General features: G+C 44.8%; 1 protein-coding gene across 2 annotated transcripts; it reads right to left on the bottom strand.

The window, feature by feature from the left end:
- Positions 1-5,953: 5,953 nt before the first annotated feature.
- On the bottom strand, positions 5,954-23,000 carry RHOV (ras homolog family member V). Of its 2 annotated transcripts, none has more exons than XM_033145472.1 (3): positions 22,527-23,000; positions 7,859-7,917; positions 5,954-6,784 (listed from the first exon to the last, which is right to left on the bottom strand). In XM_033145472.1, exons 1-3 carry the CDS (start codon positions 22,726-22,728, stop codon positions 6,344-6,346), a joined length of 702 nt encoding a protein of 233 aa, XP_033001363.1. In that variant the 5' UTR covers positions 22,729-23,000; the 3' UTR covers positions 5,954-6,343. The 2 variants fall into 2 exon arrangements, with proteins under 2 accessions (XP_033001363.1, XP_033001371.1); XM_033145480.1 differs by having other exon boundaries at positions 7,859-7,912; positions 22,527-22,758.
- Positions 23,001-23,545: the final 545 nt, after the last annotated feature.

Below are 23,545 nucleotides of genomic sequence, written 5' to 3' on the forward strand. Positions count from 1 at the left end.
CCTGCTCGACAGCGCGGCGCAGGGACACACCGAGTGGTGCTGGAAATGGCATTTGCACATGTGCAGATACCAGAAACCCCGTCAGCGCATGTCCAGATGCTGAAAATTGCTTCTGCACAGGCGCGGTTTTCAGCATCTGGGCATGCGCAGAAGTGATTTCCGGTGCCGCGGACATGCATCGCGCTGCACTAGTCCGGCCCATGGGACGCTCTCCGTGGAAATGATCCAGACCATGGCTGGTAAACCTTGCCGACCCCTGACATACAGGCTTTTGATACCTGTCTTAAACCAAGCTGAGTCACACTGACTGGCTGCCTCCATTCCCCTTCTGATCACAGTGTTACCACCTCCGGCCCAGTCACTTGATCTTGAAAATGCTATCAATTCTGCCCCAGACTGATTCTACTATCTCCTTGAACTACCACACTACTTGAAATGTGCCATATTCGTTGACAATTAAGAAGTAGATGAAGCCGATAAGGAGGGGATACTGAAACATCAGACTTGGTGACTGCCCTCCCTCAAGCAAGTCACTGTGCCTAACTTAAGAGTTGGTTCATATGTTCCTTGACTCACTCTCCTCAATTCCCTTATTTTCTGTTGTTGTTGTGTGAAGTGAGAACCTTTAGTGAAAATCTTAAGGTGCAACTTTGTGACTGAGTGGAAAGGGAATGTGAATGTACATGTGCTTGCAAACTGAATGAACAAATAAAGAAAAATGAGATCCAGAAATCATCTTCATTCTGTTTCCCCATAGATGACATGTCATATACCTATGAAAAATAAAGAGTTTGTTGGCTTGCTTGCTTCTATAGTTAATATCTTACCAAGGTGGCTTATGAAAGAATACACAAATACACAAATACACACACACACACACACACACACACACACACAAATAAAACAGCCACAAAGCACAGATAAAAGCACAAGACAGGTAATGCTGTTACTTATAGACAGTAACAAAAGCACAATCCACTAAAAGATCACAAAGAAGCAATAAGCTTCCGAATTCATCAAAACTTTTCATCAGGCGGGAAGTTAAGCAAGCAAACTGAACAATGAAGAAAGAGGCAGGGATTAAAGGATGTTGGGGTGAAATGAAAACGCCCAAGTTAGTTCCTTAGCGTTTTGTGTAGATACATGAAATAAAAATGGTAAGATAACGAGCAGACCAATCTTTTATTATTTGAACGCATCATAGTATAATTGCCTGTTTCAGTGTATCTGAAGAAGTGTGCATGCACACGAAAGCTCATACCAAGAACAAACTTAGTTGGTCTCCAAGGTGCAACTGGAAGGAATTTATTTTTTATTTTTTATTTTGTTTTGCCTGTTCCTTGAATTTTGTTTATAAGGGGGGAATACCCTGCAGGCTTCTGGGGAAGTGAAGGGCCATCCCAGATGCATGTTACCTTAAAAGGCCCCCATAATTAGCATGGTGAAGTTAAGTTCCCTGTGGTCTCATCAGCATTTTTAACTGAAAGAGGCTGGCTAAGGGACTCACTTCATCAACACCAACCAACATCTACATTTTGCCATGCATTGTAAATAAGACTTGGAAGGAAAACAGCAGGAAGGGTGAATCTTTTGGAAGTTTTAAACCCTGGTCACACCCCACTTTAGGAAGAGGAACTGAACAATACTTGGTGTCCCAAGGCTTAATTTGCAGCCAGGGATCAGGAGGGGGAATAGGGTAGCCAACCCAGCAGGAAGCTGATGAGGTGAAGCCAAGCCTTTTAAGGGATGCATTTCTTTTGTAGTGAAACAAATGGCTGATTGCCTAGGGAAGCAAATGCTAGAGTTGGTAAAACAGATACCCTCCTGTGAAGAGCCCTGCAGATTACCATCCCTGAATAAATTAGTCCAAAAAAAAAAAATCCTTCCAGTAGCACCTTACAGGCCAACTAAGTTTGTTCTTTGCTATCAGCTGGGATTTATGAGGAATATTACTTAGCAGTCAGCTGCAGGACGCTGCCATTCACACGAGTCTCACATTGGTGGGAGATTTTCAGCAAAAAAATTCATAGCATAGATGAAGACTGCTCTTTTTATGGAGCCAAGAGAAGGGGTTTCAAGTGAGCTAAGTTGCATAGTTTCTGCTGCCGTCTGCTAACTATAAAGCTGTGGAAAGAATGCAGCCGGTATCGGGTATAATCTGGAAAGTGTGCCCAGACTGAAACTGGCCCTTAGGTAGCCCTCACTCTGTGTCTTCTGTACCATGATTCAGCTTGTACTGCATGGTTTAGCATGATTTGAAGAAGAGTCAATGGGTGGGTGGCTTTATGCTGCAGGCAGAAAATCAGCTTAAAACGCACACATAAAACTGGGTCTCTCTGGAGGTATTGTTGCCGAGTGGCTGCCATGACGGGGATGAACCTGATAAATCTAGATTCAAGTCCTTTTTAACAAGTCATTATTGTTTGCTCAGCTTCCACACTCCCGTCTGCAATATGGAGACAATTATTCTGACCTAGTTTGTTAAGGATTGTGGAGATAAACAAATGTGAAACACTTTGAAGTGTGCTATGTAAATGCACTGTGTTATTACAAACTCTCAACTTTTATGTCCGTAATAAAGATAGTAAGAGATTTGGCACTTTAAAAAGAGTTTTTTGAATTGGTAATATTAACTCTGTGAGATGAATGCAATAAAGATTTAAGAGATTTTGTACATAAGAATGCTATATGAATTATCATTGTTAAGAATATACAACCTTTCTGTGGCCTAAAGGCTTTCATAATTGGGTCTACCAGCAAGTTTGGTTCAGCACAGGGGAACTGAGGAAGATATCAGTTTACTCTCATATGTAACACCATAAAAATGCTTCTTACCAACTAGATCCCCTACCTCAGATGTTTTCCTAGGCTTCCTGTACTCACAAAAGATGCCTTTTTTGCAGTGAAATACTCCAAAGGTTCTTTGACAGTTTGCTATCACTCCCAGTCAGATAGGTTTCCATCAAATTGCTTCTCATCAGCTAGTCTGGAAAGCAGCAGCAGTAGCAGCTGACACAGCAACTCTAAAACCTGTGTCACTGTGGATTTCCTTTAGAATTAAATAAAACCAAAAACAGAAACTCTCCCCCCTGGCTGCCGCCCAAGCAGCAAGGCATGCTGCAACTTGGCCAGGTCAAGTGACGGTTGGTTACAGCAGGTTTAAAGTGCTTAGTCTATGTCTATTTTGCTGGCGTCCAAGTAGCTTGCTGCGAAATAATGATTTTAGGAAAGTAATGGCCTTACAGCGCAGATACTCTTTCCTACTGCCAAAAGAAATGATGTAGAAAACGGAACTGGTTGCACAGATGGAACTATTATAATAACACGACACTGAATTCCACCCAATGGCCTACTTTGTGTATGATGGCACTTGTATTATCTGTATTTATTAATTATGTCTGTACTGCTCCCAACAGTTTATTTTGCTTCTTGAGGTATATTTTGTGGCTTATTTATTTAGCAATCTATATAGAATGAGGTCTTCAATTATACAACCACACATGTGTGATTAAGGCTGAAGAGTCCGATTTGCCCAGTTTAATTTGGATCGCCAAAATTCACCTGCCATTTTGCAACTTGTGTCTTGTTGCCAGTGTGGTGTAGTGGTTAAGAGCGGTAGACTCGTAATCTGGGGAACCGGGTTCACGTCTCCACTCCTCCACATGCAGCTGCTGGGTGACCTTGGGCTAGTCACACTTCTTTGAAGTCTCTCAGCCCCACTCACCTCACAGAGTGTTAGTTGTGGAGGAGGAAGGGAAAGGAGAATGTTAGCCGCTTTGAGACTCCTTCGGGTAGTGAAAAGCAGGATATCAAATCCAAACTCTTCTTCTTCTTGTTACTTCTGCGGGAAGAAAACATTCTGTGTCTCTTATTCATTGTCACTAGGCTTTCGCTACCTTGAATTCATTTCCATTTAAGCTGTGAAGGTATTTCCCACCAATGAAAATAATTCACAGAACCGCATTCATACTTAAACAAAACATCTTTATTTGGAAACAAAACAAAAAGTGTATGATACACAGTCCCTAGGGCAATGGGAACAGGATTGAGGATCCTTTCTTTCCCAGGAAGAACTCTTTGGAATCCCTCCAATGCTACAAACATGAACTGACAACACCCATGCGTCCTTTCCTAGTACTGCAGGGAAAGGGAAGCATGCTTAGTTCCTTTGAACTCCTGCTGTTGTTTAAGATTCAGTCCTCAACACAAGACTACCATCATGTCCAACCTCATTCCAGGCCTTTCCCCTGTGTACAATGGAAATGCATAAAGACCCAACATGCAACGTTTTCTACTTGTGCAGCAAAAGTGTGCCGTGCAACTCTAGAATAGCCATGATCGAGAACTGCTTCAAACCCAGCACATTTCCAGCATGCAAACTGTGTGCTGATCATCACACAAGGCCTCCAAATGCTGGAAAGCCATGGCTGAGCTTCCCAGTGTATCCAAGCGTAGCAAAAAGGAAATACGCATGATTACTGCACGTGATGATCAATCCCTGATCTGGACACTGTTTCCTGCCTGTGGAGACATCAACTGAATAAGCAAAGCCACTCAGGTTCCCGCTTCTCATTCACACTTTCTGAAGCCTGGCATTTAAGAAACTGGCGAATTCCAAAATACTTGTGTATTCAGTAACACAGTGCCACTTCTTTTTCTGTGCTGAACAATTTGCAGGCACTCTCACCTCTTATTCAAAGGTCTAGGCTTGCATTTGGATCCTTATCCATAGGTTGGATCTCTGCTACTCCAGGGCTGCCAGAATTTCTGGTTCTAACAATCCACCTCATAGGTCGCAAAGCCAGTTCTTTCCTGATACAGGAAGAACAGCAGTCTCTCTTCTTGCTTTTAGTACAGCACATCAAAGATCTTATTTCCATGACAATTCCCCTATTGCATCTTCCTTCATTTGAATCTGAGGTATGACTAACCATCAAGAGGTGAGGTCACCGAAGGGTTTCTTAGTGCAACCCCCCTCCCCGCAAAACTCTCTGCCAACATTATCTAAACCCCATGACGACATGCTCTCCTGTCTCTTCGATTTCTCTATGCCAGCCTGGTACAACTTCCACCAGCCTCAGCCAGCTGTGCTGATGGGACCTGGAAGTTCAAACATCTGGAGGGCACTACATTGGGAAATGCTCCCTTTCACCTTCCTTAAACTCCCTCTGTTTCTCTGTCTGTCTGTCTGTCTGTCTGTCTCTCTTCTCCTTCATTCCTACCATCTCTCTGCCCTTCTTGTCACATACTTCTCCTTTATTGTAATTTCCCTCCTTCTATTTTATCTTCTCACTTTTACAATATTAGTTTCACACATCAGTGAAATTTTCTTACAGTTCTTTCAAATTCACTTCTTAAGAGTGAAATATTCACATTTAGATGCCGGAAGGTTCCCTACCCTACCAAAAGCCTTAAATACATTTTCGGTGGAACTAAGTCCAATGAGGTCCAAAATGATGTACTGTATTGGAATAGCATTGTGGAAGCATAGGGATCGTTCCATGTCATTTCGCTAGAAAATGCTTTGTCCTTTTAAGGATGTGCCACACAACTGATACTCCTTCATACAAACACCCTGCTGTCTGGAGGGCTTATTCAGCTTCCTGAATCAGGAATGAAAGCAAAGTATAAAATATACTTTTCCTTGAGTGGGCCATGTTATTTGATACTGTTGTCTCCCAGGAGAAATCCCTCTATCCTTGCCTGTGCCTTGAAAAAGAAGAGAAACCAGCCTCAAGAATATATCTCAAGCTTAATCTCGTGTGGTGGAGTGCTGCTGCTTGGCTTCCCTCCTGAAAAAGGGACCACTTCAAATTATGGGGCAGGGTTGTGGGAAGGACAAGACTGTGAGGGTACACCGGCACCCGGTGCTCCTGTCAGTCTGGCCCTGCAGCCCTGCCCTTGCCCCAATAAGCAGCAATGCTATTGTCGGGGGGGGGGGGGCACAGCGGCAGAGCACCACCCCACTGCATCGGCTTCTCCTGGCTTTAAATAAGATGCTGTGAGGAGGTTCTGGAAACTGCCCATGCTGCCTGGGTACCTAAAATGACAGGCTTGGCTGTTCTTTTAATACTGAACTCAGTACATGACGCTTCAAACCACCCCAATTCTATTAATATTGCATGAGCCATTTGGTATCCTGGCACTACTACACAAGTCCACTTCCTGTCTTCCAGGAAAGTTCTATCCCAACCCAGCAAATCCTGGGGGCTCCAGGTCCCCTTGGCTCACGACACTCTCCTTGTTGGAGCCACATTTTCATCCAGTTGGCCACTTGGCCCTCTGTGGCAGAAAGTGCAAAGTCCAATCCCGACCTCTAGGCCTCTTCATTCCCAAACCAGCTTCAGACAAAACAGAAGAACTTCTTCCACCGGCACTTGGAGAGGGTTTTTATTCCTTTGGCTGTCATTTTCTTTTCCTGTTGGGCCTTGTGCTCAACTGCGCTGATGATGGCTGTGTCAAAAACCTCCTTCAGGTTCTTTTGAGTCAGAGCAGAGCACTCAATGTAAGTCTGAGCCCGGATTTTCTCAGCCAGGCCTTCGGCCTGAGTTCTCGGCACAGGCCCGGCATGATAGTGGTCCAGATTGATCAACACATTGACGTCGTCCCGCAGATCTGACTGTGTTCCCACCAGCACCACGGGAGTCTGGGGATTGTGTGTCCGTATTTCAGGGATCCATTTCTCCATAATGTTCTGGAAGGATGTGGGGTTTACAACGCTGAAGCAGACCAGGAAGACATCTGTGTCAGGGTAACAGAGCGAACGGAGGCAATCAAAGTCTTCCTGCGGAGGAAAAATAGGAGATGTTGAATTTGGTTTGCGATGCATACCAACAGAAACTAGCTGTGGCTGATAAGCTAGAAGGTTCTCATAAAATGCAGTAATGTTGTCTTTTCCACAAAGCTCTAAGCATACATCAGGCATAGGCAAACTCAGCCCTCCAGATGTTTTGAGACTACAATTCCCATCATCCCTGACCACTGGTCCTGTTAGCTAGGGGTGATGGGAGTTGTGGTCCCAAAACATCTGGAGGGCTGAGTTTGCCTACGCCTAGCATATATTTTCATCCTTTGTCCCAGCAAACCTTCCGAAGCCAAGAAACAAAACAGTTTGAGCTTTCCAAGTGTAGCCAAAGGGAAACAAAGACAACTTGGTAGCTCACCCACTCTCATAACTAGAGGGAGCTCAGTTTGGCTCATGTAAAAGGGAGAGACTTTAAGGTCCACTACAAAGAGGGATTTCAGCCAAGCAAACAAAGCCAGTTGTTCCAATAAATGCTTGGGAAGCTTCTCTATCAAGGGCTGCACTTCTATACAGAGGTATCCCACATTTTTCAGAACCCTGGCTGTGGAGGTTTCAGCAGATTTCAATTCCTGGAGCCCCCAGTTCTAATGTTACCTCAAACACAAACTCATCAGGTGACAATACTACATACCCTCAGCTGCGGTACAGGGATCCTAGCTGTGTTTCACTGTCTGAGGCAGTACCGTATGTCTCTGAATACCAGTTCCAGCGAATCACAATGAGAGTTTGGTTGCGTTTAGGTCCTGCTTGTAGGCTTCCGACAGGCCTCTGGTTGGCCACTGTGAGAACAGGATGCTGGACTAAATGGATCTTTGGCCAGATCCAGCAGGGCTTTTTCTTAATTTGATAGGATTGGCCTAGTAAGTCTGTAGTAAGGATTACAGGGGTGATGTATCTGAAACATCTTTAGAACTTGAAATGTGCTGTACAAGAGCAATTATTAATGCCACTCATAATTTCACTTTGACCCAGATTTTCACCACCTTCTTCCTGACATTCTTGGCACCCTATCAGAACTCAAACCCATATTTTCCTTTAATTTATGGGTCTCACCTGTCCTGCAGTGTCCCACAGTTGGATACGAAGTGGTGCCCCATCTACCAGGACCTGCACTGCAAAAAGAAAGAGAGAGAAGGTTGGGAGTGGGGAAGTGCTGGATATATTTCATACTTATCTACTAACATATTTCCCCGTTTTATATACCTAGGAGCTCTTTGAATGTGAGGAGCTGCACAGTGTCAAAAAGCAGCCATTTGACAGACAAGCATTCCTCCATATGTCCAGATACTCCCTTCTTTTGCTGCCACACTAATGAAGGGATGGAACCAGCCATGAATAGCCAGCGTAGTTTACTGTCAACAGCGAAACTGTACTGGCGGTGAATTATTTGTGCAATGTTTGCAACAACACTGTTCCATAATTGCAGTATGGTTTTAAAAAACAACAAACCAACCTAGCAAGTTTGGATTTCAGTACAAAGGCCTCTCCCTTGCAGGTTTCATGCAATCCCTTTGCAGCAGGCCAGTTTTCTTCCACCAGCGCAAAAATCCCCGTGACTTAGACACTATCCCATCTCAAGCACAAACACGAAGTTTTCTCAGTCTGGAATCCTTGCCCTTGATTTGGTTATCCATGCCTTTTCCTCCCTGCACATGCCCCAGATAAAGAAAGGAGGAAGTAGTGATTGCTATCTTGGTATAAGTACGTCATTGCACAGATGCAGATACACCCTCCACTGCCAGGACCGCCTACATCTATTTTCAAATGGAAACACTGCAGAATAATGCAGAAGGGGCCCTTGTATATAAAATTGTCCCATTTTCTGGTTAGTGCAGAAATGCAGAGCTAGAGAGCATCTCTGTCTAGCCTCTGTTTGAAGACTTTCAATGAAGGAGAGCTCTCTGCCCACCCAGGTACAGGTTCCATTGCAGGGAGTTGGACTGGATGACCCTCAGGAGCTCTTCCAACTCTGCAATTTTATGCTTCTAGGATAAGTAGTTGACTCTGCCTGTCATTGGCTTTGACTCCGTTTACCGTTGTCCTCTCTGCCTTCCACCCTACCAGTCCCAATGGGAGCCATTCCCCACTGGAAGTATGCCACAATTTTGTAGCTTCTCTTCACAAGGCAAAGAATAACACACATGAGACCATGTAATGGAGTGTGTGTGACAATGTGCAAATGAATGACTGATGAAGGGAAATATACCATGGCGGAATATATTTTTTTAAAGTCTTTATCAGCTACCTTGAGCGGCATTTAACTCTTACAGAGTGAAGCTGTGAGCAACACAAGCACTGGAACATTAATAGATATTGGGGATAGCTTACAGAGAATGTAGGGACAGGGTAATAAAGAAAAACAACAACCCAAGACAAAATGCATAATTAGCAGGAGTGTGTAATCAAGAGAAGCAGACATCCTGTGCTAAAGGCAACAATAGCCCATACTTAGCACCAACTAGCGATATTGCCACTGTGTCCTTTCCTCAACAGGGGTGTGTATGGGTTCTTTATTTTGTAGAGAGACAGGGATAAACTTTTCTCAGGCTTTATGCCATTAGCAGGTGACCACAAACAACCCCTCTCCAGAATTTACATTGATCTACTGAGCAAAATAACTCTCCCTTCCTTGGGGCCTTTCAGTGCAGTGGGGCAAAGGGTGCCCTGATCACATTTTCGCCTGTGCCTCAGCTCCTTCTCCATCCCACCCCAAATCTCAATGACAATGGAGCAACTAGATGGTGCCTTTGTCAGCCCTTTCTTTTCCATTTTTTCCATGGTGAGATGTGCACTCCCACACAGGAAAGAGGGAGTGTGGTGAAATGTCCAATTTAAAAATAAATAAAACTTAATGTGTTGAGGGGGGGGGAGGTTGTACCCAGAGGACACCACCCCCACTGACACTTTGGCTACCTCTGCAATAGCCGTTGCTATGAATGGAGGGGACGACGACGACACACCACTAATTTTTCCAGCTACAAAATATTGCACATTGAGCACTTAGAAAATGTGAGATCTCCATTCTCAGAGGCACAAGTTTGAGGAGCGATCTGCAAATGCATCAAAGGATAAACAAACGGGTGTTCTGAGACTACAGAATCAAGGAGCATTTTGGGACTGCAGAAAAACTGAAACGTACTGAGACGGAGACAAGAGAACAAAACAGCACAGTCACAGTGCATTATTTGTGGAAAATCCTACACCATGGAAAGGCAGTAAGATACATTCAAAGTTACTGTTGAAGATCCCACAGTAGTTTATGTTAAGTTGTGGGTGGACACAGCAGACAACACAGTGATTTCCAAGCAGCTCTTGTCTATTCTCAGGCTGGAACAGAAATGAGCTGCAGGGCTCAGCATCCAGCTTATATAGAACTCAGCTACAAAGCAACAGTAACAACTTTCTTTAGTTACCCAATCCCTGAACGTCACTTTTCAATCCCTCATTTGCATGTGCGGACCTGAGTGAAAACTGCAGCAGAATGAACTATATACACACACACCCCTAGTGGCCTAGGGTGAGAACTTCAATACATAACAGTTTAAATATTAAATAAGTAGGTTAGGGGATTTTGATTAAGGAAAAATGGAGTACAAACTCCTCTTAGGCATGGGACAATTAGAAAGGAGCCATCAGCTTTCACTGCAGTACTGTACTGGTAATTTCATTATATGCTGCCTCAGCGGCCAGGCAGGCTCCTAGGGACTGAAAGCCTCCAAGCTGTGAACTGGGCTGGGCTTGGATATTCCTTGAAGTGCAGCCAAGGTGTTAGAGGTAGCAAGTGAGACACAGGGAAAGCCAAAACACTTTGGTTGGCCCAATGTGGCAAAACAGATACAAAAGCAGGGTCACTGGAATGGTCAGGGATATCGGGAGTTGAAGTCCAACCATGTTAGGAGGGCATCAGATTCCCCACTCAGGACTAAGCTGGTGGATGTCTTGCCCTTTGCTGTTTATGTATGAACACATTACTGACAGAGTTAATGGTTAATTTAAGCTTTATTATTTATGTATGGTTTTCATGAAATACAAAAGAACGTGCAATGTCTTTCTTGATGAGGCCTAGGATTCTACAAAGAGTAGCAATAGAGATGCGAAGGCCCGGAAAACCCCCGGAATTTTTTTGGGGGAAACAGTCCCCCCTCCCCGTTTTTTTCCCTGAAGCCTTTTTTTTGCTTTTTTCCAAAAAATTGGAAAAATTGTTTCAATCCGAGCATACATTCAGTTTTTAGAAGTCCATAGTAACTGTGATGACAGATACAACAGAGTAGATACAGAAGCAGAAGCAGAGACTGAAACTGATACTGATCATTACAGCTCAGAAAATGATTCTGATTAAATTTCATGCCCATTCATTGAAATTTAGTCCCACTTCCTTCTTCAGTTCTTTTTATGAGAATGTTTTTTTTTAAAAAAAAAAATACTGTGGAGAGGAAATATGAATAATTGTTACTTCTGGATTTTTAAAAATTGTTTTGTGGTTTGTTTTTTTGTTCCACATAAACTAGTAAACAGTTCAGGAGATTGTTGCTCCATTTCTTACAAATACAAATAAATATTATTTTAAAAGTACATTCTGTATGTAGTAATTGTTTGGATACACTATATTTTTAATATGCTAGTTGTGATAATTTTATGCCCATTAAAATTGTCCATGACTTTCAATCTGGAAAAGAAAAAAGAAGTGCTAATGTAGCATTTTTTCCAATTTTCCAAAAATTTCCGTTTTTTTCCACCCCACCCCCCAAGAAAAAACAGGTGGTTTTTTTCGAGCTTCAAAATTTCTGGAAATTTTACATCTCTAGGTAGCAACAAACTCTTCCAGCTAGGCCTCACCTTCAGCAGCTGGTCTCCTGGCTCGTAGCTGTTCCTTTCTATGGGGCCATGTGCCAGATGGAACATATCTGGGTGTAAGCAAGGCCTTCACACACAGTGAAACCTATTGGGCCAACCCTGAATAACCCCACACATGGTTGCCTCTTCATCATGTGACCGGGTGAAAATAGAGGTTTCCTTATTGAATTTTAGGGCCCAATGTTTGGAGTGCAATGAACATCTTTGCCTGCCATTGTGTTGGGTGAGAAGGGGGTTTAAAAGTGGCTCCACATGAGTCCAAAAACAGGTAAAAAAAGAGAGAGGCAGGGATAGCTCAAGGTCCTAGAGTTCCTCTTCAGCCACCAGAATAGTTGGTGTGAAATACATCACTTCTTTATGGCTGGGAGATGGCTGAGCCCCGTTACCGATCGTAACCACAGAGAAAGAAGAGAAACCTGTTCTTGATCAAAAGATTCTATTTTGATCTTCAAGATGCTGAGCATTTCCCTCTTGGTGTCTCATTTCTAAGTATTTGCCAATCCCATGGGTGGGGGTTAACTGGGAAATAAATAACTGGCATGCGCAGTGTTTGAGGGAGGATGCAGGACGTGTGTAGGGGGGGATGTCCTGTTGAGCAAGCGGAAATGAAGGCACCAACAGGATGTGGTAGTTGTATACTGCCCCAAATACCTTATCAGAAATTCATGTGAGAACTGTGAATCAATAGGATACAGACCATAAGTTCACTGGGGCTTTATTGCTTCTATCACTTTGCAGCCTACCCTGAACATCAGGTGTGGGGGAATCTGTGGCCTTCCAGATGTTATTGGGATCCAACTACTACCAGCCCCAGCCAGAATGGCATCGGTTAGGGATAAATCCTGGACTAGGTGGTTTCAGGACAGTCCCTCAACTATTACTGCCCTCCATTTTGCTGGAGGAGGAAAATCACACACATTTTCTCAGTAACAGCCTGTGCTTATCTCCCTCTCCTTACCTGGGTGAAGCCCAACTGGAAAAGAATCAGGAAAGAGGAAAGAGAAAGAAGTTGGGAGAGAGGGGAAGAGCACGGGGTTCATTCGTGAATTATGGCAACAGAGAGAAGGGTACGTGGAGGCAGTGTGAAAAGGTGCAGAACTGTGACCCCCCATTTCAGGGCATCCAAATGCATTTGGCCAAGCGTATAATGCACAGCACCTCGGTATGAGGAAGTTTGCTTTTCTCCCCCATCACTATAATTTTGTAGGTCTCTCTAAGTTTAAACCTTGCATTGGCCCGGCCCATACGCAATGGAAGAATTTCAGCACAACGGAGAAGCAGGCTAAACAGGATAGTTTGGTGGTTGAAGGTCAATATTTATGCATATTTCTGACCCCGAGTGACGAACTAACTTGAAATGACAGGTTATCAGTAGCTCAGATCTCAACCTGTATGCATGGGAAACTAATTTCTCACCAGAAGCCTGTCTGGGAACTGGATATGAGAATCTGCACCAGAGGGGCTGATGTAGCATCCACCCCACTTCCCGACAGCCTCCCTGCATCTGAAGTAGCAGAGGTTCTCTCTAGGCTGTTTGTGACATGGACCAAGATCTGTGTCAGGGCCAATTTTCTCCTCTGCCTCAGGACATGATAACCATGGGGCTGCCTTTGTACACTGTATGCCTCCTCGGTGGACTGCCCAGTGTGGCTTTTCCAAGTGGTGAATGGGCTGTTGAAACCCAGCTCTGAAGAGAAAGGAGCTAACCATAGCAAAGCAGCCTTTGACGGCAATCAGCAAAATTGCTCGTTCATATCCACATTTCACTTGCTGCCACAGTTAATGCAAGTCCTGTGAAGGTGCTTAGAGCACTGTCTGCTTCGTATCTGAAGAAGTGTGCATGCCCACGAAAGCTCATACCAATAACAAACTTAGTTGGTCTCTAAGGTGCTACTGGAAGGAGTTTGTTTTTTTTGTCTGCTTGAAGTTTGTGAGATCAGTTGTCGCTGCCTGAGGAGGGACAGGACCCTGGAAGGGATCAGACCCACGGCATTCTCTCTTGGCCATAGCCCATCTGCCTTTTAAGCAGAAATGGATTGACTGGATGACTAGAGGGAGCACTTAATGCCTCACTTATGGAGGAGAAGATGCCCACTGCATTAAAGGATGGCAGTGGTGCATCCCCTCCTGAAGACTGTCTCCCCAGAACTTGAGGTTTTAGATAACTACCACCCAGTTGCAATAATCACTTATTGGGCAGGGTGATTGTGTGGTGGCTGCCATCCCTGGATACAGCAGATTATCTGCACCCATTTCAGCTTGGCTTCAGATTTGAATACAGCATTGAAACAGCCTTGGTCACCCTAGTTGACTATATTTGGGAGAGTGACAGACAGAATGGTACCCGGTTGAGTCTGTTGGAACTCTTGGCTATGTTTCATACCACGGACCATAGTATCCTCCTGGCGTAGGAATTGGGGGGCACTGTGTTATGGTGGCTCTGTTTCTGTCAATAGGACCACTACCAGAGAATAGCATTGGAGATTTTCTGCTTAGCCTCATAGCATTTATGCTGTGGTGTACTGCGGGGATCCATCTTGTATTGGTAAAGGTAAGGTAAAGGACCCCTGGACAGTTAAGTCCAGTCAAACTGGACTATGGGGTGCTGTGCTCATTTTCAGGCTGAGGGAGCCGGCGTTTGTCCACAGACAGCTTTCCGGGTCATGTGGCCAGCATGACTAAATTGCTTCTGGCACTACAGAACACCGTGACGGAAGCCAGAGCTCATAGAAACACTGTTTACCTTCCTGTCACAGTGGTACCTATTTATCTACTTGCACTGGTGTGCTTTTGAACTACAGTGGACGCTCGGGTTGCAAACGTGATCCATGTGGGAGATGCGTCCGTAACCCAAAAATGCACAACCCGCAGCGATCGCAACCCAAGGTATGACTGTACTAGGCTGCCAGCAGCTGGGACAGAGCAACGGGAGCTCGCCCCATTGCAAGGATTCTAGCCGCTGACCTTTTGATTGGCAAGCCCAAGAGGCTCGGTGGTTTAGACCTCAGTGCCACCCACGTCCCCATCTTGTATTATTAAATGCTTCCATGAAACTGCTGGGTGGTGCTGGGGGTTTGGCGTGTGGGTTCATCAATATGCAGATGACACCCACTCTATATTTCAATTCCATCTGAATCAGGGAGGCTAGGCCAGTGTGTAGAGTCAGTGATGGGCTGGGCTAGGGCCAACAAATTGAAACTGAAGCCTTATTAGGTGGAGGTGCTGTGGATAGTAACAATATATACATAAAATTTGCTTTGTCGAATGCCATTATCTTCTCTCTGGTCACTTACCAGGGAGAAGGTAATGGCATTCGACAAATCATGATCTGTTACAGTGGTACCTCTGGTTACGAATTTAATTTGTTCTGGAGGTCCGTTCTTAAGCTGAAACCGTTCTTATCCTGAGACGAGCTTTCACTAATGGGGCCTCCTGCTGCTGCCGGCGCACGACTTCCACTCACATCCTGGGGAAAAGTTTGCAACCAGGAGCAGCTACTTCCAGGTTAGCGGATTTCGTAACCCGAAGAGTTCGTAACCAGAGGTACCACTGTATTCTAAAGGCAGGCACTTCCCGCAAGTGTTAGCCTTGTTGTTGCTAGCCTACATGTGTGTGTGGTTCTCCCATATCCTACACAACAAAGATGTGCTGCCTGCAGACAGCCTCCAAACATTATACAGTGGTGCCTCGCTAGATGAAAATAATTCGTTCTGTGAGTGTCTTCGTCTAGCGAAGCACCAATGCAATAGCGGTTTTCGCGCGACGAAAAAAGAAGAAGCCTAACCTTGACAGAAGGTCTGTGGACAGTGCATAAAAAACAAATGACATATTTTTTGAGAACCTTGTGTAGCGGAACTCCAGTGAGGTTGTTATTCAGCAGACCTAAGTTTGGGGTTAAAAGGAAAAAAAAAACATTCCTTCCAATAGCACCTTAGAGACCAACTAAGTTTGTTCTTGGTATGAGCTTTCGTGTGCACACGAAAGCTCATACCAAGAACAAACTCAGTTGGTCTCTAAGGTGCTACTGGAAGGAATTTTTTTAAATTTTATTTTGCTTTGACTATGGCAGACCAACACGACTATCTACCTGTAACTAAGTTTGGGGTTGTTGTTTTTAGACAACTTATTCAGGTGTATAGCTGATCAGATTTGACCATATGGCTCAGACCTTTTCTTGCTCTTAAATAAGATGATAATTTAAGTATAGCCATGTACTGCAGCTTGGCCTGGAAGGCAGAACTCATGACAATGTCCCTATGGACTCTTAATTTGATGGACGCCCTAATTTGAGGCAGCCCTTCAAAGGTGCAGTGAATAGTCACTTGTGGTGGTGGCCACTTGTGCCTCACCAAAAAGAGGAAATGCAACAAAAAACGATTCACATAACCTGTGCATATACTACAGATTTAAAATTAATTTACTATTATTTAAATATAAAAACAACACATCTCGCCATAGTGGGAAAGACCAGGACCTGCATGTCTGCTGCCCAGGTGCTTTCAGTGTTGAACGGCAGCTCCAAGACCCCGGTTGTACTTTCTGATGGGTTTTTTTTAGTCTTTAAACCAGATTTGGACTGGGCAGCCCTTGAAACGAAGGGCACCTTTCAACAGAGGACCATTCCTCTGTAAAGCAGGGCAGATGGCCACCCTAGCATAGTGTGGACATAGCCGTGGGCAAGGGAACCAGGGATCAAATAAGTGCTTACCTTTGAAAACTCATTGGCTATCTTTAGATAAGTCACTATCTCTCGGGCTGCTATTGTGTGAAGAAGAAAACAACGAGATAAGGGTGCATTGTATCCTGCCTTGAGTCCTTGGAGGAGTGTCAAAAACAAATAAACACATTTCGAAAAGAAGATTGCAAAGCCTGTTCTGTGAGCACCGGGAACAACGGAGGCACAGGGCAGAAAGAGCAATTAAGCTGCTGTTGCCGTATCTTGCAAATAAATTTGAAGATCAGGAAGATAGCCATATACAATAGCCCCTAATCAGGATGAGGCCTTGCCTGGTCTCCCAGAGGTTAGCGATCAGCTGTTGTCGAATTGGGTGTGGAGCAAAGCTGTCACAGCCTTCACAATATTAAAAACCCAGCCCCCACAGTTGCCATTGTAAGGAAACTGCTTCTCAACAGAAGAACTGAGGCTCCTTTGCACCCTTGGCCTAGGAATAGTAGTGGCGCCTCTGAAGCCAGGTGAGAAAATGGACCAGAAACTCAAAAAGTGGAGAGGCGTGAGGCGAGATTCCTGTGCCGCCTCCCCCCCCCCTCGACCAGTACCCCGTGTGTGTGTGTGTGTGTGTGGCAACCTAACCAACCACTAGATTTGCCCCTGAACATTTATATACTCCCCTCAACCATATTAGATTTCAGGACAGTGCAGAAAATAACAGATCAGTTCAGTAAAACACAACAATAAAAGCAACAGGTGAAACCTGAAAAAAGATGAATGATTCTACTAAATGACCACCAGCGGAATGACCGCTGACATATGAAATTGGTGTCTCTGCTCTCTGAGTCACAGTCTGCCTGCCATCTAAACATTACACATGCTCCCAATTAAAAGAACAGAGATATCGCCTCCAGACATTCTCAGCCTATTTGCACTAGACTACTCATTTTTCTAGGGGAGTCTATGTGCAGTGTAGGGGCAAGGTTCACCTTTAAAGGCCTGCTGAAAACTTTTATGTTCTGTCAGGCTTATGCACAGGGGCGTACCCAGGATCAAAACGGGGGGGGGCAAGCCATGGTCACCCCCCCCCCCGTTTCAGGAGCCGATTACGGCGAGGGTGAGCCACTTTAGAATTAGGCTACTGTCCTCCCCTCCCTGCCTCGCGTGCTCAGCCCTCAGAGCGCAACAGGGTCCTAGCGCCTCCAGGGGGCGCTGGAGGCGCGAAGGCACCAAGCCCCTGCTCCGCCTCACTTACCTCCCCGCTCTCCCCGGACTCTGCTTCTAGGGGTGGGCAGCTGCCCCCCCTGCCCCCCTGGGTACGCCCATGCTTATGCAGGCAATTAATAATACATATTTTATATGGCTTCTATAGTATGGTTTTATGTATAATTGTTGTAAACCACTCTGATCTATTTTTATGACTAGCTGTATGTAAATATTTTATAAATAACGAAAGAAATAAAATAAAAAGGCGAAACTGTTTTACAGCCAGATCCTAAGGTAAAAGTCAATCTCAATTTTATTGGGCACTTTAAAGCGTTCCTAGTCTTTCATATAATCCTTGCAACCACCCTGTAAGGTAGATTCGTCCCCCATTATGCAGAGAGGAGGCTAAGCAAAAGAGAGTGCCACCTAGCGAGATTAGAGCAGAGGTGAGATTCAAACTGGGGCCTAGTTTAACTAAGGTTTAGTTTCTTTACAGTAATTGCACCACCCATTTTACCCTACTTCAAGCAGCTCAATTAAAACATGATCGAAATGTACACCCTTTACTCCCACAGCTGCCCCAAATATCTGTCAAGATGTGTTCTACTTATTGCTGGCTGATATACTAGGACGCGGGTGGCGCTGTGGGTTAAACCACAGAGCCTAGGGCTTGCCGATCAGAAGGTCGGTGGTTCGAATCCCCGCGACGGGGTGAGCTCCCATTGCTTGGTCCCTGCTCCTGCCAACCTAGCAGTTCGAAAGCACGCAGTGCAAATAGAGAAATAGGTACCACTCTGGCGGGAAGGTAAACGGTGTTTCCGTGTGCCACATGACCCGGAAGCTGTACACCAGCTTCCTCAGCCAATAAAGCGAGATGAGCGCCACAACCCCAGAGTCGTCCGCAACTGGACCTAATGGTCAGGGGTCCCTTTACCTTTATACTATACTACCACTGTTTCCAAAATATAAAGAGGCAGACTTTTTGGAAACTTTCAAAAGGGCTGGCGGAACCTAACCAAATTGATACCAAGAAATGGATGCAATCGTTTTCTGACTGTTGCGGTATTAAAAGACAGCTTCAGAATTTCGTGATTTTGTTTTCAGATTTGCAGTGGTTTTATCTCTCTCTCTCTCTCTCTCTCTCTCTATTTTTTTTGGGGGGGGGGCTAAGCTGCCCTGGGACATTTGGTGAAGAGCAGACTTCAGGTACAATTAAAAAATAAATAAAATTCCATGGGCTTTACTCTAAAGTAAATGGATTGCAGCCATTTCTTTCTAAACCCCCATCCTCTCCCTGTTGTTGTTGTTTAGTCATTTAGTCGTGTCCGACTCTTCATGACCCCATGGACCAGAGCACGCCAGGCACTCCTGTCTTCCACTGCCTCCCACAGTTTGGTCAAACTCATGTTGGTAGCTTCGAGAAACACTGTCTGAGAACACTTCCCTGTTTACTCAGAAGTAAATCCCAATGTGTTCGATAGGGCTGGCTCTCAAGTTAGCCTGCATGGGATTGCAGCCTTTGCAGCACGGGTTAAGGAAGGCTGCAAGGAAGACACATTGTGCCCTGACACCTTAAAGGCTACATTTTTTAAGACCCAACAATGTCCCAATCCCTTTTTGACTTTGGAACCATCATTCCATATAGCTTCCTCCTGGCACCCGGAATTCTCCATCCCTACAAAAAAAAAAAAAAAAATCCTTCGAGTAGCACCTTAGAGACCAGCTAAGTTTGTTATTGGTATGAGCTTTCATGTGCATGCACACTTCTTCAGATCTTCTCCTTGGTATCTGAAGAAGTGTGCATGCACACTTCTTCAGATACGAAGAACAAACTTAGTTGGTCTCTAAGGTGTTACTGGAAGGAATTTCTTTATTTTGTTTTGACTATGGCAGACCAACATGGCTACCTACCTGTAACTTCTCCATCCCAATTAGAGATACAATAAACAGCCCCTCCTCTTTCCACAGGTAATCTCTTTGCCTATGCAATTCACAGGCAATACAAGGAGAGGCTCTCACACCTGGTTCTCACCCGCTGTGCCTTTTGCTCCCTTCTCCTTACAAGGCATCCAGACTGACAGAAACTCTCTTGAGGCGGGGACTAATGCCCTTTAAGGAGCTTTGAGAGTGTGTGGGGCAGGGGAGGCCTCAATGGGGTGAAAAGGCTGAGAGCCAGATAATTTAGACACACATGGCAACAGCTAGTGTTCTAATGAAACCCTTTTGAAACCTAAAATTAATACTTAATATTGAAAGAAAGAGGATTGTGTTTGTAATTAATAAGCCCAGATGCTTAATTCTGCACTGTTTCAACACCGATGCATTTGCTGTCCCTTTAGGAGGAATGGCAAGAAAGAAATGTAATATATAAATGAATAAATATTAACTTCCAGTTTTTGAAAATGCATCTGTTGACCATAACAATGATGAAATAGGACTTTCCAAATAGAAAAACAAACAAACTTGGGTCCTTAACAGCTTGGGTCCAGAACATCTCAAGGACTTCCTGATCCCGTATTATCTTGGCAGAGACTTTTGGCAAGGAGAGGGGGCGATTTCCCATATTGGTGGTTCCTCAGGTGCACCATTGCGAGAAGTGAGTTTACAGGGAACAAAGCAGAGGGACTTCTCTGTAGTCACTCCTGCCCTGTGGAACACCATCCTTCGGATGTCATGGAAATACAGTCATACCTCGGGTTGCGTTCGGCATGGGTTACGAATGCGCCAAACCCAGAAGTACTGGAATGGGTTACTTCCGGGTTTGGCGCTTCACACATACACAGAAGCACTAAATCACGCTTTGCGCATGTGCAGAAGCGCCGAATCATGCCACACACATGCGCAGTTACGGCGCTTCAGGTTGCGGACCTTTCAGGTTGCAAACGGGCTCCGGAACGGATCTTGTTCGCAACCAGAGGTACCACTGTAAACAATTATCTGGGTTTAGGCAGCCCTGTTTAGGGAAGTTGTTTAATGCTTGGTGTTTTACTGTGCTCCATACTGAGTAGTGGTATGGAGTAGTGGTTAGAGCATCGGACCTGGGAGGCCAGGATTCAGATCTCCACTTTTTTCTCCAAGGAGCTCAGGATGGTGTACATGATTCCTACCTGCCTCATTTAATCCCCACAACAACCCTGTGAGGTAGGTTTGGCTGAGAAAGACTTGAAGCCTGGTCTCCCAGGTCCTAGTCTGACACTCTAACCACTATACTGTTCCAGTGGAAATGTATGCCACCATAGTAAAATCGTGCCTGATCTTACTCCCTAAGAAGTATAGAACATGTTCTGTCAGTTGGCAAACAATCCCTCCAAATGTCTACTTCTTTTTCTACCTTCCATATGATCCTTCCTGCATTTCCAGTTCAGTGCCCTATCACATGAGCTGCAGTGTGGGAAACCTCCTGTTTGTACAGAGCTGAAGGCAATCAAGCCCCACGTGCTATGGGGAGTTTCATCCTAATAAATTACTAACATAGCTTCAAATGTCACAACTGCTCTCTCCTCTTTTCCTATGCTTGAACTGGAAACACAATCTCTTGAGGTTTACTCTCCCAACTAGAAACACCCAAAACCAGTTGAACAGTCTGCCACAGTTAGCTAAGCGAGAGTGTTGCCACCCATGTTTCGGGTAGAAGACCAAACCTGTTTCCTTTGCTTTTTTTTAGGGTTCAAGATGTGTCCACTTTACAGCTTTTTTTATTTTCTTTCAAGACCTCTTAAAGCTATTGACACGGATTCAGGACTATGTAAGGTACATATGGCTACTGGTGCTTTAAATAATGGCCTCGTTCACACATCACTTTAAATCACACAGAAGCTTAATTATAGTTTAAAGGAAAAGCTTTTGTTGCTGCCCTGCTACCAGGAGCTAAGCCATGGTTTGGCTTAGCTTTACAGGTACAACCAAAGCAGGGCTCAGGTTTTTCTCTCCCAAACCATGAACAGACCTTGGTGACAGTTCATGGTTTATCTGTAGTGAGACAAACCACAAGCCCACCAAACTTGGATGAAGTGGTTGTAATTCCTTCCCTTTCCCCCCACCTCACCTGCACCAGCACATAGCTAAGTTTAACTGCGGCTTAAAGCAACAGGCAAAGAAGGCCACTGTACTAAGCATTTATAGGAAAGCAGTCTCTGGGAGGAAGTGCCACTTAACTTCTCTGAGCAGACATGCATTGGGTTGTGGTGCCAATGAAGTTTTGTAAGGGATCAGGTTAAATTGCTTCCCAATCTATTTCCTTTACAGATGGAACACCACCAGATTGCTGCAACCAGCTGGCCAATTACCGGTATATGATACTGGGCTCAGAAGGCTGGTTGTTTGCAGCTGCAGCCCCTCCACTACCACTCCAATTACACCCAAGAAGAGAAGATCCAAAAGTCTTTGCTTGGGACAGAGAACACATGTAGGCCTTCCTGTCATTTTCTTCTGGCAAAACTCCCATTTGAAAGGAGATATTCAATAGGCAAAGTTTTCCCTGTCTCTGCATCTGCCTGCAGGAGATAGCTTCACCTGGTGAATTTCTGCCTCCCATGCTACTGTTAAAGGCACAGCGGGGGGGGGGGGTTGGAGAGAAAAGCAATCCTTTGCATGCTTATTTAATTGCTTCTTAATATGTATGTATGTATATATATATATATATTAATCCCTATGTAGGCTAACCACCCCACTCAGACTTCTTACATTGCAAACAATATTAAATCACAGCATCCTATTCTAATAAAACACAGTCATTTATGCCAGCAGTTTCATATGTATCTCGATATATATCTCAATAATATACATTTCAATATATCTCTATTGTCACACTTGCCATTGATCTATTAATTATGAACTTTGTATCCCACTTGTCACTGCGAAAGGTCTTATGGCAATTAGTCAAGAACGCAGAGTGCCAAAATAACAACAGACCGCAATGTACCCCGTTGTGGCAAAATGTACCCCCAACACATATCAGGAAGTAAGGAGCTGCCCAGGTTCTGCTCTGCTTACCTGAGAAGGTGTCCAGCGCAGTGGGCTGGTACTGGTCTGGGTATCCGTTGGTTGTGTAGCTGACAATGAGGCTGGTCTTGCCGACTGCCCCATCTCCTATGAGGACGCACTTGATGCCCAGCTCGGAGCCGCTGCCTCTGCTGGGGGTGCTGCATCTTCTCAAGGTGGCGGGCGAGTAATCCAGTAGCTCCTGTGGGGGCATCGCTGGAGGAGCGGGAAAGGGGACACTTGGCGTCCCTCTTTTGAAACAAAAAATGTTGCGGTTGGATATTTAGTTCTTCTGTGCTTAAAAACACCACCGCAACTGCCAAGCAGGAAGAAGTGAGCGCCAAAGGTGGGTCAGTCACTCTGTTCCCACGCGCAGTGGTAGTATCTCATTTTCTGGGACTGCATCCCTTCAGGTGTCTTGGCTCTGGAGCAAAAGAGAGTTGCATCCGGGCCGCGTACTCCACCTTTTCACTTTGCATTTAACTCCCGAGATCCGTAATGTTTTTTTTTTTTTTTTTTAATTCTTTAAGCCACCCAGAGCAGCTGCGATTTGCATGGGCCCACCCCCTTTCCCGGTAACCTGATGCTGCGTTATAGGTGCTTGAGCAAACTCCAAACTCCCAGTTACAGGTAGGTAGCCGTGTTGGTCTGCCCTAGTCAAAACAAAGTAAAAAATAAATAAATAAATCCTTCCAGTAGCACCTTAGAGACCAACTAAGTTTGTTCTTGGTATGAGCTTTCGTGTGCATGCACACTGTATCTGAAGAAGTGTGCATGCACACAAAAGCTCATACCAAGAACAAACTTAGTTGGTCTCTAAGGTGCTACTGGAAGGAATTTTATTTTGTTTTGTCCAAACTCCCAGCCTTCTTTCCTCCTTCTCCTAGCACTTTTTGAAGGTGCTGTTTGTGGCAAACTGCTGGACTGACTGACACATGGTGGTAAGGTGGAGTGAAGCGCCGTCTCGCACAACAGAGAAACAAACAAACAAACAAACAAACAAACAGGTAACAGTTTTGCTACTGTGACTT

The sequence above is a fragment of the Lacerta agilis genome, chromosome 1 (genome assembly GCF_009819535.1).
Source record: "Lacerta agilis isolate rLacAgi1 chromosome 1, rLacAgi1.pri, whole genome shotgun sequence".
Taxonomy (NCBI): Eukaryota; Metazoa; Chordata; class Lepidosauria; order Squamata; family Lacertidae; genus Lacerta; species Lacerta agilis.